We start from the raw sequence: 19,728 nt of genomic DNA, 5'->3' as shown, positions 1-19,728 counted from the left end.
CTACTGTGGCCAAAAAGATCCCAAAATGGGATGTTTTGTTTTATCCTAGCAAACAGAGCTCAACAAAAGCAACACACACTGGTACTTTGAATAAGTAGTATTTAATTTAGGAGGAGCAAGGATGCATAAAAAAATTAAAGATATTATTTTTTTTCGATTAGAAGCCCCTTATTACATGGTACCATGGATAAAATATCAGTAATGTACAATAGAAATATAAAATAAATTACTAAATACTGGTTTACATATTTGCCGTGTGGGAGTCCGATGCAGAAAACCACCTATTAATGCCTCTCTTGAAACTACTTAAGGAACTCGCAGTTCTTAGTTCTTCAGGAAGATCATTCCATAGTGAGGCACCGCTGTAGCTAAAGCTTCGCATTAGGTAGTCTGTTCTTGGTTTCGCTAAGGATAATTTTAGGGTGGCGTCACGTAGATTATAAGACGAACCTCTCGGGTTGAACATATTACAGAGGTAGTCTGAGGCAAGCTTATAAACACACTTGTAGATTATGATTATAAATTAGTTTTAGGTTTATGAAAAAAGGATCAGAAAAAGTAATGCAGATGATGGTCCCTCTTGAAAGCTATCCAACCCGCAAACTAGCCGTCAATCTGTAACATGCATGATCAATGGCACACTTTTCGTGACGTCAACTAGAGTGGTTGTTTTCTTTGGCAATTTTTCAACCCTTCAGTAGGAATCTGTTTATCTTTGTTGTCTGTCGAAGTTAGACAGACCACATAGCTAGAGTTCTACGATCTGTAACTGAGGGCGGAAAATCGGAACATATTTGCAGCGTGCACAAAGTAACTTCTCGCCAGGAGCTGGTCCAAAATGTCCTTATCTTGCTGTAGGGTAAGTTATTGGTCTGTTTGTGTTTATCCTATCCTGTTTCTAATAAATAAGTGGGTACAGAATGAAAATGTGAACTGCGAAGCACGGCCAAACGTGGAACTTCTCATGCTTCAAACCACAAGATTGCAGTCAATCGTTTCCAGTCGGTTTAACTCGAGAAAAGATCGACTTTTTCCCAAACACGATCTTCAAAAGTTTTTTTCTATATATTTCAGACGGAAATTATTACTTGTCGATACTTGGGGACTGGTCAGGAAGAAGGGGGGGGGGGGGGGGTCATCAGTTTTTGAGCGCTCGAAAAGGGGTGGGTTGTGTAGTTTTGATCTACACGAAGGGGGTGGGTCATCTTACTTATTCACTAACTTTTAAACTGTTATAGTTCCAAGAAAATTCTTAATTGCATCAGTATAAGTTGATAGATTTTTTGATGTGAGCAGTTTTAAATGAATTTCTATCGATTTCAGAAGCCCCAAATATAAAAATGTCCCGGGGAAGCATGCCCCCCCCCCCCCCTGACCGCCTAGATGGCTTGTGATAATAACATCTGTTTTGCCTGACTTTCTTCAGCCTGCGTAGGTTCATTCTGGGCTTTAGATTTTCACCAGTAAACTCTTTTCTAAACACTTTGCAACTTATGAATGGTAGACAGTGGTTGTAGTTTCTCTTATCAATTTCTGTATGAAAATATGAACGCTTCAATAATTGTTTATAAATTATTATTACGTATTGTTTCAGTTTTCGCATATGTTCGTGTCTAAATTTCCCCATGGACTTAACAAATATGTGGAAAACTTACAAACTTCTACTATAAGAAGTGAGAAATTCATCCTTCTTTGCCTGGTTTGCACTAGCGACACAAGCACAAGCGCAATTTTTTATTTTACCGTGAAAACGGCTTCGAGTCAAGCAAAAGCACAAGCGCAAACACAAGCACAAGGATCAAAATTTGTCCTTTTTGCGTGAATGCGCTTGTGCTAGCGCCGCTAGTGAAAACAAGGCATAAGAAACGGGAAAAGACGTAAATGGAGCAGCACTACCATCAGTGAAAATTAGGGTGGTGTATGTAGGGAATCACACTTTAAAAATCAAATGCTTAAGCCGAAAAAAACCTTCGGGATTACGGGAACGAGGGGAAATTTAAGCCGGGATGGCGGGATCCGAAAACCCTGACCCTCTTTATTCGCCACGTTGTTTTCTTTTACTTTGCCCGGTAGGTTTCATGTGACCATGATCTTCGGGAAAGATGATAATGCCTCAATTCAGTGTGGAGTGGGATTTGATTGAGAGTTGAATTGCCTGTGGGAAACATAGAAAAAGCTGATCACCGAAAATATTCTCTAAAGAGGAACAACTTGTGAAAACATCTTGTTTGAGAGAAGTCTCAGTTATCTTACGTAGCCAGGAGATGCGGTATTAATAATATTTCTTTTACCTCCAAGGTTTTTTTGTGCACTTTTGCTGTTGTTTGTATGTTCTCGCCCCAAAGTACAGATGGTGCCAGTAAGTTATTTTTTATTTTTGTATTTAATTTTCTGTAACTAGTCCAATAGATACATGTTTGCATGAGAAATCCGTTCTTGACTGGGGCCATTTATCTCATTGTACTACTAAGTTTTCTTGGATTCTGATTGGTTTAAATTGATCACATGACGTGATAGTGTTTATCTGCGGAGAGACGCTATCAGCCCATAGTGCCCGTCCGAGAAAAATACCCAGAGGGATAGTACTCGTTCGTGAAAATTTCTTGTCAACAAGCGGGCCTACAAGCAGAAAATCCCACTAAATTCACTGCATTTAGTGTGTCAGGCTTCTCTGGTTTTGTTTCTTTTGTTACATTTCGGCTTTCAATTAAATCTTTTATCCAAAAAGTAAAAAATAATTCTAGATGTCCATTTTTGAATGGGTCAGCGCAAAAGAAAATTTTTGTGGTGAACAATAAATACAATAGAGTGTTTTTGTCTCGGAACTGTTGCCCCTTCGCTTGGAAATGTGGTGCTCTTAAAAACTGGCATATTTCGCTTCTCGGGCTAATATTTGTTTTAGGAACATCAAATTTTTATATTTGATAATTAAGGCTATCATTATATCAGGCAAAAAAAATCGTATATGCTTTTTATTTTGCTAAACAAATGAACCTTCAATCAGTGCATTTATCATAGAAGAATAAATATTTCGGTTCTTCCTTATCAGTTGTGCACAGAAGATTTGCAGTGGATGCTCTGTATGTTCTTTTCTAGAAGCTCATGGCTCTGTCTTCATCACTTTAATAGGTGATTGCAAATATGCACTGGGGATGCAAAGCAAAGGAATTCCAAATGCGAACATCTCGGCATCATCCACGTTAAGTACAAACCATGTCCCTGCCTTTGCACGACTGGACGAGCGCCGAGGGGCCTGGTGCTCAGAGCCGAATGATAATTCACCTTATGTAGAAATCCTATTGGACGAGGAAAAGTTAATAACAAAGGTAGTGACACAGGGAAGTTATAAGAATTTGATATGGGCAACGAAATATCAAATCAAGTACCTGAAGGAAGGAAAATGGTCTTCCTATCAAAAAGCAGATGGAAGCCTGGTAAGTAGGTTTAAGAATGTCTTGCTCTCGTCATCGTTAAAAAGATTTTAAATCCAGTTTTAATAAAATCCTAATTTGTAGTTTAAAGCCACATGACCTGTCTTGAGGGAGGTTGTGTGATATCCTATTTAACTACGTTGATAGAGCAGTTTTCTATTGAGCGTTGTAAAACCAAAACCAAAGCAAATCCTCTGGCCAATCACAAAACACACAACAGACAATCCAGTGAACCATGAACCAATCAAAACTCGAAGCAAATACATGTAGCTGACGCGAAGCGCGGGAAAACGTGCGCGAGCGAGTCACGATTGGTTTTGGTGTTAGTTCTGATTGGTCGAGAAAGTGGCGCGAAATTTTTAAACCAATCACTGAGCGTAGTAATGCAAAACCAAAGCAAACGCAAATTACTTTCGACTCAAGTGAAAACCGCTCTAAAATAGGGATAGTTAAAACGCATTAAGCAGCAAAAGAAATAACCTTGCCAAAAGTGGTGTTATTGTTTAATTGAGATCCGATGACTTCTTGAGCATTAATACTACTATTTATCTGCACACCTTAATCGTGCCTTTTTTAACTAATTTTTGCGCGTACTTTTTAAATTTCGCAAAAAAATTCGAGAGCCGAATTTCGCGAGGAATAATTTTCGCGATTGCAAATTAGCGAAAAAGTGTATTAAATTTCGCGATTTTTTTTTATTTCCATCTTAGCTATATGTTCGTCGATATCACTATTTTAAATTTTTGGAAAATCGCTAAAATAACTACTCGCTAAATCTTTCTACGAAAAAATTGCTAAAATTAATGGCCGCTAAGAATAGATACCTTAACGTATAACCAATTCGAATTACAACCGTTTATACCCAGCTATGTTATGTTTTGTGTTTGTATAGACATTGGAAGGCAATACAAATGTCCGAGCCTTAAAGGAGCACGATCTGCAGCCTCCAATAAGGACACATTCGATTCGTATTTACCCAATGGCGCCTCTAAGCGTGATGCCGAATGAATATAATGTTGTCTGTCTCAGATTGGAGTTGTTTGGATGCTCTGGTAAGTACCTTGTTATAGGAAGTTAACACTTGTGTTAATTTTAATCTGAAATTAAAGCGAATTGAAGGAAAATTACTTCCTAATATAGGAAATTAACGCGAAGAGGGGGTAACATTTCAAAATGTTAACGCGACGAACACATACATAAAAACTTGTTGAAAGAACAGGAACAAGTTTATTTCAACACTAGGTGTATAATCCTAAACGTAGGGGTTAAGCGAATACTTAAATGACAGATTTCCTTACTCTTATGTACCTAAACTTGTAAAATCCTTACCCTTTTATATACCTGAAGCATAAAAAGGTACCCTTTTCAGTCTGAGCCTCCCCGTATAGGCCATTATAGGAAATACCGGCCCCTCAACAAAAAACGTTATTGTAAGTAAATGTACGTCCACAGATGAACTTATCCATTTCTACAAAATCAAGTCACTCTTTCGCTGTTATGTTATGTATTTTTTCACAGTCAAAAGCTGTGGGGATCCAGGAACTCCTATCAACGGTGAACAAGCTCATGTGAAGATTGGTTATATTTATGGTGGTTCAGTGGAATTTACTTGCAAAGATAACTACACACTATCAGGAGCAAGTGAGATTTATTGCGAAGAAACGAAAAATTGGAGTTCTCCTCTTCCACAATGCTGGGGTAAGCTAAAATTGACCCAAATAAAACATCAGGATCAGTTTACTTTGTGATCATTAGTAGAGGTGAAGGAATCACTTTCTAAAGTGTTTCGTCGGCGGGCATATGAAAACATTAAGGACATTGTCAACTTCTTTAAAACAAATCTAGGAATCTCTAGTCTTATTGTACTACCACAAAAAAAAAAACAAAATTTGTGATGCCAGGGTCAGGTTACTTAACTCTTGAGTCAACGTCTTTAAGGCGGGAGTAAATGTGAATTTGAGTAAAACTTTAGGAGGTTTAAAGGAAGGATAGGAGAAAGAAAATTGTTTTCAGAACGCCACCAAACAGTTGACCACCACGCAAGAGCACTCCAGGTTGTCAGGAGACTGTTATGGTGTCCATGTACTAATTTTTTAACTTCAAATTCTAATTTTCAAAATCACAGTCAATCTCCAATATTTCTTATTTCTCCAAATTTCACTACTCCTTTGAGAAAACTTTTATCACCTCCCAAAAATCCCCAAAATTCACCAAAAAATTCACAAAACACCGCAAAACATAGATTTGTGAAATGAGCAGAGAGTTTTTGGATTGCTTGAAACGCTAACGAGGTACTCGCATTAGACCCTCTGAACGGTGGAAAAACGGCTTTCACGTGAACTTTCGCCTTTATAAGCCGAGCAGATTGGGGATTTGTGAATTTCTAGCTAGGAAGAAATTATTATAAAAGAACAAAAACAGGAATTAACTTAGATTACAATGTACTTATAGCTCCATGTCCCGATCCCAGAGTGCCTAGCAACGGAAGGAGAATTGGTGATGACTTCAGTCTTCAGACATGGTAAATCAGTGACCTTTAAATGTCAGGATGAGTTTGAACTGAAAGGAGTGGCAACCATCAACTGTAACGATGGAACATGGACAGACGACATACCCCAGTGCAAAGGTAAATGACATGTATAGCAGAGCTCCTCCGCAGAGCGGACCCACATAACCAAGAAGAACCATGCATTTGAATTTTCATGCTCATCTTGGCAAGCGGCATGGTTCGCTGGCTCGTGCGCTCTACGTCCGTACGTGCGACGACGTCGCGCAACAAGGCGGTCACACGCTAGGAAAAGGTTAACATTTAAGTCAGCTTTTGCTTACATCTTTGATATTGGACATCCATGTTATGGCCAATGTAGAGCTATCAAAACCAAAACAATCGTTAAATATACTACAATACTGAAAGACAGTAAAAAAAAAACAATAAATAGTGACTCAGCGCACCCATTGTACACTTATTTACCTCGAATTAGGCTGTCATTCGTAAGGTTACAAACAAAGTGGACAATTTACAAATTAACACTAGAGGTTTTAAAATACTTTTTAACAGACTTAGTTTAAGATATCAATTAGCAACATAGACTTTTCAATTTTATCCGACCTATTTTAAAGTCTTACAAATGTACGAGGCAGCGAGGCATGCGAGGCTTGCAAGGCAAGGCATGCAAGGCATGCTAGGTAGAATTCCCTACTTTAAATAAGACTAACCGCAAGCTTCCTAAAGTAGGCTAACCGGAGTGCCTGCCTCATTTAGGCTAACCAAAGTGCTATTTAGGCTAACCAGAATGGATCGCATGCCTCGCTACCTCGCACTTTTGTGTCGACTCAATATATAATGTACTTTTAGCTCCATGTCCCGATCCCGGCGTGCCTAGCAACGGAGGGAGAATCGGTGATGACTTCAGACATGGTAAATCAGTGACCTTTAAATGCCAAGATGAGTTTGACCTGAAAGGGATGACAACCATCAACTGTAACGATGGAACATGGACAGACGACATACCCCAGTGCAAAGGTAAATGACATGTATAGCAGAGCTCCTCCGCAGAGCGGACCCACATAACCAAGAAGAACCATGCATTTGATTTTTCATGCTCATCTTGGCAAGCGGCATGGTTCGCTGGCTCGTGCGCTCTACGTCCGTACGTACGACGACGTCGCGCAACAAGGCGGCCACACGCTAGGAAAAGGTTAACGTTTAAGTCAGCTTTTGCTTACATCTTTGATATTGGACATCCATGTTATGGCCAATGTAGAGCTATCAAAACCAAAACAATTGTTAAATATACTACAATACTGAAAGACAGTAAAAAAAAACAATAAATAGTGACTCAGCGCACCCATTGTACACTTATTTACCTCGAATTAGGCTGTCATCCATAAGATGGAAAAAAGTGGACAATTTACAAAATTAACACTAGAGGTTTTAAAATACTTTTTAACAGACTTAGTTTAAGATATCAATTAGCAACATAGACTTTTCAATTTTATCCGACCTATTTTAAAGTCTTACAAATGTACGTGGCAGCGAGGCATGCTAGGCTTGCGAGGCAAGGCATGCAAGGCATGTTAGGTAGAATTCCCTACTTCAAATCAGACTAACCGCAAGCTTCCTAAAGTAGGCTAACCGGAGTGCCTGCCTCATTTAGGCTAACCAAAGTGCTATTTAGGCTAACCAGAATGGATCGCATGCCTCGCCACCTCGCACTTTTGTGTCGACTAAATATATAATGTACTTTTAGCTCCATGTCCCGATCCTGGCATGCCTAGCAACGGAAGGAGAATCGGTGATGACTTCAGACATGGTAAATCAGTGACCTTTAAATGTCAAGATAAGTTTGAACTGAAAGGAGTGGCAACCATCAACTGTAACGATGGAACATGGACAGACGACATACCCCAGTGCAAAGGTAAATGACATGAATAGCGGAACTCCTCCGCAGAGCGGACCTACATAACCAAGAAGTACCATGCATTTGATTTTTATAGTCATCGCTCATGGCTAGCGGCATGGTACGCTGGCGTTTGCTCTCTGTACGACGACGTCGCGCAACATGGCGGCCGTACCCGTACTAGGTTAACGTTAAAGTCAGCTTTCGCTTACATCTTTGATATTGGACATCTATGTTATGGTCAATTGACAGCTGTCATAACCGACCAAATTGTGAAATATACTACAATATTAGGATCAATTTCGGTTTCTGAGAAACTGCTCACCTACCCCTCCCCAAACCTAACATTAACCCTTACTTATCGCTTTAGGCAAAATGTTAGGTTTGGGGAGGGGTAGGTGAGCAGTTTCCCAGCAACCTAAATTGGTCCCAATATTAATACTGAAAGACAGTGATGAATGCGAAAACTTCCGTTCAACTTTCCACCCTGTTTTAATGGCGATTCAGGGACAAAATATGAGCAAAATATTATACTAACCTATATATATATGCTATATGTCTCAGGCAATGACAACAAAAGTAGCCTTGTTTGTTATTCGCTTTCTTTGTTCTATTTTAACTTTTCTTTATTGTATTTTCTCACACAGGTCCGTGGTATGCTTCGTGTAGAGACATCTACCAGAGTGGAAAGTGAGTTAATGAGTCTTGTTTACGTCTTACAATTTCATCTTCAAGGTCATTACTGAAAACAAAGTTAAACAGCTTTTAAAAAGAAGCTTTTTTTAGTCCTTCAAGGATTCTTATACGGGCCTAGACCATCTTACCATTTCTTAGTTTTTAATATTTTCGAAATTTCTTGTATGATTTTGCCGTGCGTGTGTTCAGTTATAGATCACAGATGACGTCAAAATGTGGTAAGAGCAAAAAGAGTAAAAAGAAGAGGCTAGTGGGTCACTGATGTTCTTACTATATTGGACGTCTTCTGTGGTCTATAACTGAACAGACCCACGGCAAAATGGAATCTATTTGTTTTATACAATAACACAGGACTAAGTACACTTAAATGCCGTTACCGGTGAGCTACAGTTGTTTTCATTTCATGATAAAGTTTTCCGTAGCCACGAAGTACTTCTTTACCGATTTGATAAAAAGAATAATGGAAAATTAAAACATCGACAAAATAAACTAACCTTTATTCCATCTGGAAAATCCTGTAAATCAGAAAACTTTAAACATAGCGTTCAACTGCCATTCATGGATTTCCCGTGGCGTCGTCCAACTGTTTAACATCGGACAAAAACTTTCAACCTCAAGCTTGTTTAGCCCAGTTACATTTTCGACGATTTCTTGATCAGCTGTCAGTTAAAATTTTAGACCTATTCACTTCGGTTAGCCTACTATGCACTTTGGTTAGCCTGTTTACGGTTAGCTAATAATAATAATAATAATAATAATAATAATGATAATAATAAGGGAAACACGAATATATAGTTAAAATTTACGAATTCTAGGAGCCGGCTCCCGGTGGCGTAGCGGTACACTCGCTCTTCAGGCAGACGACCCGAGTTCTATTTCACCCCAAGGGCACATTATATTGAACATTTTCTTTTTGCCGCTTTCATAAAATTCGAAAAAAAACTAAGTGTCTAAAGTGGGCGTAAAAAAAAATTGCCCTGGCCGGGTCATTGAATTGTGGTCTTGGAACGGACTGACACAGAAGCATGAACCAGCGAATTATCAGGCCAGTCTATCAAAAATGCTGGAAGTCAACTGAAATGGACTACCCGGGGTATTCTATCCAAAGTTCACGTTTTTCGGTCTAATAATAAGTCATCTAATCTTGTAGAAAGGTTACAAGATTTCGTTGGTCAACATTTTTTTTACGGTCGGAGAATGGCGCGGAGATTCGAGAAATGACGTATTTTAAAACCGATAGTTGAGATTTTAAATCTCCAAAGTTGCTTTTAGCTGGTAATTGTAGGCTAACCTGAGTGCATAGTAGGCTAACCGGAGTGCATAGCAGGCTAACCGGTATTAGTAGAAACTCAGCTGTGTTCTAATGGAAATCCGCGAATCTGATTGGTTCTCCCACTGATTTCTATTCGCCGATAGAAAACAGTCGCGCGCTCGCGTAGCTCTTTAAGCGGTAAATTTTCTTGATTTTTGTCTTCAAAGTGCACAATATTGTAGGTTTTGGACTGCAATCCTTTAGAGTTTCTACTAAAACAATTAGACTACTCGCCCTCGTTTTCTATGAGCGATAGTCAACTCGGCTGCGCCTCGTTGACTATTTGCTCATAGAAAACTTAGGCTCGTAGTCTAATTGTTAACTAGTTACCAGTCGACGACCGTAAGTGGCGGCCATCTTGAAGTGGGCGTAAAAAAAATTGCCCGCTGCATCCGGACTCCAACCTTCTAATCATAACGTCACTGTGTCTCTCCTATCAGAAGCCCAAAAGAAATTTCTACCCCACATATTTTTTGAATATAAGCCAAAATTAATTTTTGGACATTTTCGGCGACAGGTCTCAAGGAAATACAGCTTATATGTTACAGACTGACGTTGGTAAAGTTCCTGTTTACTGTCATATGACAAGCATCGGAGCATGCGGAAGTGGGGGATGGACGCTGGTCATGAAAATTGACGGAGATAAGGTGATAAATACAATCATCCAGTATTAAGTCAAACCTTATACAGTCAAACCTCTATTTAAAATCCGTAACCCTTGGCAAATGGCCAACTGACCGCTTAAAAGAAGTGTTTTAAAACTTATCACATATCACATGACCGACCGACCGACCGACCGACTGGCCGACCGACCGACCTACCTACCTACCTACCGACCGACCGACCGACCGACCGACCGACCGACCGACCGACCGACCGACCGACCGACCGACCGACCGACTGACTGACTGACTGATTGACTTACGGCGAACACTTTAAATAGGCCAATCTTCTTCAGGGCCAGTGCTATTATGGAAGTTACAACGTAGACGATAGTAGTTAATAGTTAATTCTTACACATGACAAAAGTGTTTGTAAAAGTATGCACCTTTAAAATACATGAAAATATGAAAAAGATAAGCGAAAGATATAAAAGATACAATAAAGCGCTGGAGCGCGGGGTGTAGAAAGAAGATAGCTAACCCTAACTTCCCATAATGACCCCACGCAGTCAGCATGACCATTATCCAAACTCTCCTCGACTGAAAACTGACTCGGTTACCGTACAATTCCGGTTATAAGCCCCCCGGTTATAGGCCCATCTACTTGGAAACAAAAAAATACATCCGATTATAAGCCCCCCTCTACCGGATGACAGTACTGAATAGGGCTAAATGTTGCTTTATAATTAATGCGTTTTCAACTTAAAAACGTATTTCGATAAACACTCCCGTGGCTCTTTTCGAAACGTTTTTTTTAATTCCGCTTATAAGCCCTCCCGAATATAAGCCCCTCCGTTTATAAGCCCACCCAAAACCCGGCCCTTACGTAGTTGTATAAGCCCAGGGTTTATAGCCGGAATTCTACGGTATTTCAGAACATTGAATGGGAAATCGCGAAGAGGATCAAGTGTTAATAAAATAGTAGAGATCCTTTAAAAGCAGAGGAGCAAAAATAGTCCCAATTAATTTGACAAATTAATGTCCTTTCTTCTCGACTAGTCAACTTTTCACTACAATTCCGACTATTGGACGAACCAGGCCGAATACAACCGACCTGGAGGGAAGACTGGGTTTGATACTGGAGAAACCAAGTTACCGACCTATTGGAGCACACCTTTCTCCAGGATCTGCCTCGCTATGAAGTTAGGTCAGCAGATAAGGTCCATTGTCATCAACAAGCAGGCCAACTCTCTGTACTCACTGATCGCTGACGGGCAATACCGCGTCACTTCCCTGGGCCGTAACACGTGGAAGTCGCTGATTGGTTCACAGGCGTCCTTGCAGCGTTACTGTAACCGAGAAGGGTTCAATGTTGTATCTACTTCCAAAGCAAGGATTGGAATCGTTGCTAACCAGCAGAATAATTGTGTAAGCTGTAACTCCAGGATTGGTTTTGGTACAGGAGGGTATTTTGATGACTCTAACACATGTGGAATCGATGCATGTTGCTCGGCAGATAATGGCAACAAGTACATCAAAGCCATGGGATACATCCTGGTCCAGTAAAAGAAAAAGCAAGCCAAGTCTTGATACCCAAAGTTATCTACTCTATTAACCTAAAATACATCAAATCCTAAATCATACGAATTTTGGCTCGATTTAGGTTGCTTTAGCTCTATTAATCAGATTTCAATGATAAAAGCACATTAAGAAATAAATTGACCTGTTCTCTTAAAGGGAACCTCCACTCTTCTGAAAAGCTGACGTTGAATTGTTCTAAATAATGCCTAAATGTAAAAATATTTTCTAGGATAACATTTAATCTTAATAACAAAATGGGAAAAATATGGCTTTTATAGTCCCCGTGCACCGCCATTTTGGATTTTATGACGTGTTTTAAACATATACTAGTAATACGTGACTCGCAGGGCCTCGCGAAGCTCTGGGTTAGGGAGTGTTATAAATAAGGAGTGATAACCGGTTTTAACCGGTGATTTGTTATTGTTGCCTAGTAACGGGCATGGCCGCGACACCCTCGTTCCCAGGGTCTACTCCGCTTTGAAGATGGCGGCTCTTTCTGGTTCGTAAAGAGGTATAAAGCGTTGGGAAGCGCAGGCTATTTTCAAAATCATCGACAAATTATTGGATAGTCGCATTTTGGACATTTATTTGAGGGCATTAAAAAAGGAGGATTCGAACCCTCCGCCCGCGCGCCCCTGATGGCCATGAAAGGTTTATTGCCTGAATAGACGTTGAGGGAGTATTATGTGGAAATCAGTGTTATTTTAATCCGAAAAGAAAAACGATAAAAATGAAAGGCTCAGGATTCGAGCCCACAAAAAAAAAGAAAAACAAAAAACCCTAGCTGGATTCGAACCCCCGCCCTCAGTCCCGAAGATCTGATTTCAAGTTCGACGCTCACACCATTAGGCCACCAGCGCGCGGCCGAGTGACGTTATTTCCGCCACACGCCAAGCTCACAAATATATATATATATGGCCGTAAACTCCACACGAGATTTCATCCCGCCTGAGCCCTTTGAGGGACAAAATTATACACCCCGCTACGCTCGGCCTTCGGCCTCGCTTTGCAAGGAATAAGGGACCGTTCATTTTTTATGGATTAGGGGGGGCTGGTGATATTTGAGGGGGGGCCATGCGAAAAAATATGGCTTAAAAGGGGGGGTCAGTCAAAAAAATATGGTCTGTAAGGGGGGGTCACTGAAAATAATTCTTATTTTAAGTGTTGTAACGAGGGCTTCTATAATAGTTTAAAACCTTGCCAGAATGCCCAAAATAACATTACTGAGGTTCTTAAAATTCAAATTTTTCCCGGGGGAGCATGCCATGTTAAGGCATTATTTTAAACAGTTCAATTCTGTGTCCTTTATTATTAGTCAGAGTTCATTACTTTGCTTTTGGTTTTACGACACTCGACTAAAAACTGCTCAAATGGTAACTAAGATTTCAATATAGTTTACACTCCTTCTTATAAAAGCGTGAACACTAAAAAATATGTCTGGAATGTTTATGTTTAGCCAATCACATGCGAGAACTTCAGACCGCAGAAACCACAAACAACAAATGGGTTTCCATCGGTCACGGAGCAACTTTAGTTCTTATTTTGTTTCAGGATACACGCTCTGTCTTTTTCAGGAATTTAAAGAACTGCTATTCTGTCGTATCGAGGGCCATCCAGAACAAGGTTTCAGGGATTTTTGAAGGAAAAAAAAAGGACGGTTCCTTCAGCGACGTTATACGACATGGTTTAGTGCATGCAGTATGTTGTTGACACGTCTAGACATAAGATGTAAACGCGATAAACCAAAAATAAAATACAAAATTGTGGAGTTTTCGTTACTGATTGTAAATCTTTTCGGTAGAACAAGGGATTCGATTTATTTCGGCAAACGATTTCAACCCTAAGGCAATCAGAGGTTCCGTGATCGTAAGACTGCAAACTGTAAAGGCTCCAGACGAAAATTATTCAAAATGTTGCCGTGATAACAGATTGGTGCAAAGTAAACACCTCAATCGCTTGATTTTCGCTTTTCCTTCCCGCTATCGTTTCGCTGATATCGAAGGAACGAACCTTCCTTCTATCAGTGTTTAGGTCTGCTACAATAGTTGGGGTGAGATAAAAACCGGAAGATGCAAGCTTACCTCAGTTCAAATTGTAACATGCCATCAGGCGAACGGTAACTGCAGAAACGAATTCGTTACAATTTTTGAAAATTGGCGGCAACTGGGGCAAATCGTGGCATCGGGCGCATTGGTTTTTCAATTTTTTCTATAAAAAAATCACTCATACATATTCTTCAGTACGGCAGTGAATGTTCTCAAAAAGAAAGGAATTACAATTAGTGTTTCCTTGTAAATTGGAGCGAAACGAGAACCGAATATTGTTCCGTGACCGATGGAAACCCATCATTCGTTGTTTGTGGTTTCTGCGGTCTGAAGTTCTCGCATGTGATTGGTTAAAACACAAAGAACATTCCAGACATATTTTAAGTGTTCATGCTTTAATAAGAAGGAGTGTAAATGTTGAAATTCCTTAGAATTCATTAAGCAATTTGTTTTTAGTAGTTAATTTGAAGTAAACCATTGTTTCGCCAGCGCTAATAGAGATTTGAAGGATGTCACAGGGAAGACCAGTAAACATCGTAGCACACAACAAGTAAACGAAACTTTGATAAACAATAATGTATTTAATCAGGTAATTATTAGAGACGAAAGTCAAGTCATTCCGGAATGAGTTCATTCCGGTTTTCATTCCGGAATGAAAGTTTCGTTCTGGAATGACATTTCATTCTGGTATCATGTAAACACAGAACGAATTTCGTTCCGAGATGAAGCCGCAACTCGCGAAACCGCATACGGACTCCACAGTTTGAATTCAGAGCGAAAAACGTAAAAGCATTTACTGTTTAGCCCAAAGAAGCAGCTCTATGGTCAAATTACTCGTTAAAATTGCAGCTACGGCCATTAATGGGCACAAAAACATGTTTGCGCGAAACATGCGCCATCTTGTTTTGATCTCGCGCGAAAACCACGCACGTGAAAATGCCTTTGGTTGAACCGGTCGACTCTGTCATGTAAATGCAGAACGAACTTCATTCCGGAACGAGTTTCGTTCCGGAATGAAAGTCATTCCGGAATCATGTAAACAGGCCCTTAGTTAAACCGCATGCAAGGATTAGTATTGCGATTGTCAAATAAACGCACGTAATAGAAATAAGTGTCCACGAACCGTTGTGAAAGGTGAAAAAACAATGCTGAAACTTAATTAAACTATTTGATTACACCGGACTTAAGAAGGAGAGGGGAAGAGGCGGAGGGGGCCAATTACGAATCACGAGAGAAAGATGCGCACGAACACCTCTTGTTTCTACGCGAGATTATTAATCGAAGTTGTGTAAAAGTCGAACAACATAACCTTTGTTAGTAGAAACACAGCTGTGTTCTAATGGAAATCCGCGAATCTGATTGGTTCTCCCACTGATTTCTATTTTAACAATAGAGTGTTTCTGTCGAGGAACTATCGGCTGATAGTTGCCCCGCGGAAATTTGATGTTCTTAAAACAAATATTAGCCCGAGAAGCGAAGCTTCGAGGGCAAATATGCTAGTTTTAAGAACATCAAATTTCCAAGGGGCAACTATCAGACCGATAGTTCAAAGACAGAAACACTCTATTGTCTTTATTGTTCACCACTAAATTTTCTTCCGCGCGCACATACAAAAACAAGCATCGTAAATTATTTTTACTTTTGGGGAAAAAAAACTCAATTGAAAGCCGAAATTTAACAAACGAAACAAAACCAGACAAGAAACCCACTAAATGCAGTGAATTTGGTTGGGTTTTTTTGTCTGCAGGCACGCTTGTTTACAAAAAAAGGCACGAGTGCGCTCGGGAGGGCACTATGGGCTGATAGTGCCCTCCGGCGCGCGGGCACTATCGCGTCACGTGTTCAATTTAAACCAATCAGAATCGGAGAAAATTTAGTGGTGAACTATAATCGCCGATAGAAAACAGTCGCGCGCTCGCGGAGCTCTTTAAGCGGTAAATTTTCTTGATTTTTGTCTTCAAAGTGCACAATATTGTAGGTTTTGGACTGCAATCCTTTAGAGTTTCTACTAAAACAATTAGACTACTCGCCCTCGTTTGATATGAGCGATAGTCAACTCGGCTGCGCCTCGTTGACTATTTGCTCATAGAAAACTTGGGCTCGTAGTCTAATTGTTAATTAGAATTTCAGGTTGTTATGACAATTTTTTTCAACTCAGTTGCGAACTTGGAACATCCGCTTCACCGTTCAAGCCCAAGTGTTTCAGATAGGGCATGGTTAGTTTCCCTTCACAGCCTTTACCCTAAAGATACCTTGAAACCAAACCATATGACGTCGCCTTTTAAGGCTATCTTAAAGAATTTCTGTCGACCACCCCTCCCTCCCCAATGGCTTTCATAAAGGAAATATTGCACATTATTTGGAACAAATAAGTATGTTCTTTTGTTTGGAAGGTGATCCAACTTGGCTATTAGTCAACCCAGCTGTTTCATTTTCAGAAAGTGAAATTTTTATCTGTCGGTTTACAAAAGGGTAGCATCAAAATACTCTTTTCGCATTTGGCGGCCGCTTGCAGTGAGGTCAGTTTTAAACGTAGCAAATTGTACAAAAAGGAATTTTTTATCTTTCATCTACATCAGCCAAAGATGATTGCCACCCAATACATTTTAACAACTTTACTTTTGATGGCTTGTAAGTATACCAGATCATTTGTTGTCAATTAGATCTAGATATGTTTGTTAAATTTTAATGTTAGAGCCTAGCATCAAATTTTATGTGAAACTGCATCTTCTCCTCGTATCGCAAACACCCTCGCTTACTTAATACAAATGCAAGTTTCAACAACTGTTTCTTACATACAATGTTGGCAAACTGCGTATTAATGTTTTGAGAAGCAGGGGTTTCTCGAACGTTTGATATTTTTCCTTTTGTACACCTGTACATAGCAGGATTTTTTTCATCTTTGTTACTTTTTTTTTCATTTTGCACAATAGAAATGAACTACATTACATTACACAGTTGCCATTTCAATTTCTTAATTTTTTAACTTCCTTTTCTTGTTCTCAGTAAACAGTTTTTGCCCTTAGAATGCCCCAGTATAATACACACCCAGTATAATACACACTAAATTAATATTTATTTTCAGTGTTGAATCAAGCATATGGCATGGGTTTTGTTACTGAGCAGAACAAAACGACAATGGCATTAACTGGATCTAACCAAACATTCGCTTGGAAGTTGTCTTTTACTGACCAAGAGAAATCAAGACAGATTAAAGTTCATTTTGGTCCTTGGGATAAACAACACGATGTTATCGATGCTATCAGGATTACATATGTTCGAGAAGCTTCTGGAAAGGAAACTATTAAGTCGACCGTGAAAAAATTTTACTGGACAGGAGATTTGACACTTGACTACGTGGCCTTTACTCTTTTCAATGTTCAACGCCATGATTCTGGGGATTATGGGATCAGGATCCGTGTGGATGAGGATCACGTTCCAGAGACCGAAATGAGCTGGTTTACACTCTCTGTACAGGTAAGAAAAGGTTATTTATAAATGTTTAAAGGTAACCACATGCACAATGATCTGTTTCCTAAATAAGGTGCTCACACTGCATGGGATATATACTGGCAAAGTTAGGTATGTGTTGAAATTTTTTTAATCTTGAAAGTGCTTTACAGTTTTAAGCCTTGAGGTCGGCACACACTAGGCGACACGTCGCTGCAACACGTCGCGGCGACCTGTTGCTGCGACATGTCGCCTCGTGAGACATGGTGAATTCTTGCGACAAACAAGTCGCTGCGATGTGTCGCACGAATTCCAGCTGGTTTAATTCGTGCGACGCATCGCAGCGACAAAATGAGCGATAGAAGCGTTGTCGCAGCGTTGTCGCAGCGTTGTAGCAGCGTTGTTGCAGCGTTGTAGCAGCGTTGTCGCAGCGTTGTAGCAGAGTTGTCGCAGCGTTGTAGCAGCGTTGTAGCAGCGTTGTTGCAGCGTTGTAGCAGCGTTGTCGCAGCGTTGTCGCAGCGTTGTCGCAGCGTTGTCGCAGCGTTGTAGCAGCGTTGTCGCAGCGTTGTAGCAGCGTTGTCGCAGCGTTGTAGCAGCGTTGTCGCAGCGTTCTCGTACCGTCCTGTATTTTTGCCATATTGAATTGGAAAACAAATTCGCATTTCCACTCTTCCAAATTCACTGTTTGTGCAGCGAACAAACGCCTTGTCGCAGCGACTTGTTTTGAAGCAGTACAAACGGAGCGACTTGTCGCCTCTGAGTGTGTCCCGACCTTTAAGTTATAACATGTACATCGTATGTGAGTTGAAATAAAACGAAAAAAAAAACAAGTTAACAAAGAACACGGCTCTGTTTATTTTTGTAGGATCCACCAACGTTGCCACCCAAGGCACCAGGTGAGATAGTTTGCTTGTCTTTTTTTGTGAAAGCTTTATGTCGGAAGATAAATTGTATATCGATGACCCGAAAAGGATGAGATATTTAATTCTGAAAATATTTATTTAGAACCTCAGTTCTCACTTATTTTTAAGTAAAGACTGGTATGTTCTTGTTTTACTCAGACTTGGGTAGCTAGTTAATTTTTGTCAGCAGTTCTTTTGAAAAGGCTGACGTCGGGGAGAAACGTAGAGATTTGTTCACTTTCATGGACGTTGCAGTACACGTAGACAGGTCAGCTTACACTTACTGTCGCGGTATGTGAATTAATCACACACATCACTATGGATAATCAGCCAAGCTACCACTGGCCACAATTGGCCACTGTTTTGCAACAATCCCTTAAGTTGTGTATGCTCTTTTTTAAAAGCTCATGGCTCTGTCTTTATCACTTTAAAAGGTGTTTGCAAATCTTCACTGGGAATGCAAAGCAAAGGAATTCCAAATGCAAACATCTCGGCCTCATCCACGTTAAGTACAAACCATGTCCCTGCCTTTGCACGACTGGACGAGCGCCGAGGGGCCTGGTGCTCAGCGCCGAATGATAATTCACCTTATGTAGAAATCCTATTGGACGAGGAGAAGTTAATAACAAAGGTAGTGACACAGGGAAGTTACAAGGATTTGTTATGGGCAACGAAATATCAAATCAAGTACCTGAAGGAAGGAAAATGGTCTTCCTATCAAAAAGCAGATGGAAGCCTGGTAAGTAGGTTTAAGAATGTCTTGCTCTCGAAATCGTAAAAAAGAATTTAAATCCAGTTTTAATAAAATCCTAATTTGTAGTTTATAGCCACATGACCTGTCTTGAGGGAGGTTGTATGATCATGATATCCTATTTAACTAAGTTGATAGAGCAGTTTATAATTGGGTGTCGTAAAACCAAATTAAAACCAAAGTAAATACTTTTGCCTGTCACACAACACACAGACAATCCAGGGAACCAAGAACCAATTAAAACTCGAAGCAAATACATGTTGCTGATGCGAAGCGCGGGAAAGCGTGCGCGAGCGAGCGAGTCATGATTGGTTTTGGTTTTAGCTCTGATTGGTCGAGAAAGTGGCGCGAAATTTTTAAACCAATCACTGAGCGTAGTTATGCAAACTCAAAGCAAACGCAAATTACTTTCGTCACTCAAGTGAAAACCGCTCTAAAATAGGGATAGTTAATACGCATTAAGCAGCTAAAGAAATAACCTTGCCAAAAGTGGTGTTTTTGTTTCATTGAGCTCCGATGACTTCTTGTGCATTAATACTGCTATTTTTTGGCACACCT

General features: G+C 40.0%; 3 protein-coding genes across 3 annotated transcripts in view; all 3 read left to right on the top strand.

Moving 5' to 3' along the window:
• The first annotated feature begins 748 nt into the window (after window positions 1–748).
• Window positions 749–5,956, top strand: LOC144664278 (discoidin domain-containing receptor 2-like). The gene is made up of 6 exons (XM_078525382.1): window positions 749–859; window positions 2,299–2,359; window positions 3,130–3,434; window positions 4,324–4,483; window positions 4,950–5,129; window positions 5,883–5,956. The coding sequence occupies exons 1-6, from the start codon at window positions 839–841 to the stop codon at window positions 5,954–5,956; spliced, it is 801 nt and encodes a 266-aa protein (XP_078381508.1). The 5' UTR covers window positions 749–838.
• A 925-nt stretch (window positions 5,957–6,881) lies between these two features.
• On the top strand, window positions 6,882–12,067 carry LOC144664071 (putative skeletal organic matrix protein 5). Its single transcript, XM_078525202.1, has 5 exons — window positions 6,882–6,954; window positions 7,682–7,849; window positions 8,479–8,521; window positions 10,357–10,486; window positions 11,501–12,067. The coding sequence occupies exons 1-5, from the start codon at window positions 6,897–6,899 to the stop codon at window positions 12,005–12,007; spliced, it is 906 nt and encodes a 301-aa protein (XP_078381328.1). The 5' UTR covers window positions 6,882–6,896; the 3' UTR covers window positions 12,008–12,067.
• Window positions 12,068–16,625: 4,558 nt separating this feature from the next.
• Window positions 16,626–19,728, top strand: part of LOC144664044 (uncharacterized) — a 136,553-nt gene continuing 133,450 nt past the window's right edge. The window contains exons 1-4 of the mRNA XM_078525166.1: window positions 16,626–16,698; window positions 17,153–17,544; window positions 18,383–18,413; window positions 18,854–19,158. Of these exons, the coding sequence (XP_078381292.1) occupies window positions 16,653–16,698; window positions 17,153–17,544; window positions 18,383–18,413; window positions 18,854–19,158 (774 nt within the window). The 5' untranslated portion in view covers window positions 16,626–16,652. The remainder of the gene's footprint in view (window positions 16,699–17,152; window positions 17,545–18,382; window positions 18,414–18,853; window positions 19,159–19,728) is intronic.

The sequence above is a fragment of the Oculina patagonica genome, chromosome 8 (assembly GCF_052425735.1).
Source record: "Oculina patagonica isolate OP01 chromosome 8, crgOcupat, whole genome shotgun sequence".
NCBI classification, from domain to species: domain Eukaryota; kingdom Metazoa; phylum Cnidaria; class Anthozoa; order Scleractinia; family Oculinidae; genus Oculina; species Oculina patagonica.
The sequence above is the reverse complement of the archived record's forward strand: the minus strand, read 5'-3'. Positions and strand labels throughout refer to the sequence as shown.

Coding starts and splice junctions, on each gene's coding strand:
- LOC144664278 (XM_078525382.1), top strand. CDS start 839: ATGTCCTTATCTTGCTGTAGG. Junction 2,360..3,129: donor CCAAAGTACAGATGGTGCCA/GTAAGTTATTTT, acceptor TCACTTTAATAG/GTGATTGCAAATATGCACTG. Junction 3,435..4,323: donor AAAAAGCAGATGGAAGCCTG/GTAAGTAGGTTT, acceptor GTGTTTGTATAG/ACATTGGAAGGCAATACAAA.
- LOC144664071 (XM_078525202.1), top strand. CDS start 6,897: ATGACAACCATCAACTGTAACGATGGAACATGGACAGACGACATACCC. Junction 6,955..7,681: donor CGACATACCCCAGTGCAAAG/GTAAATGACATG, acceptor ATGTACTTTTAG/CTCCATGTCCCGATCCTGGC. Junction 8,522..10,356: donor GACATCTACCAGAGTGGAAA/GTGAGTTAATGA, acceptor TTTCGGCGACAG/GTCTCAAGGAAATACAGCTT.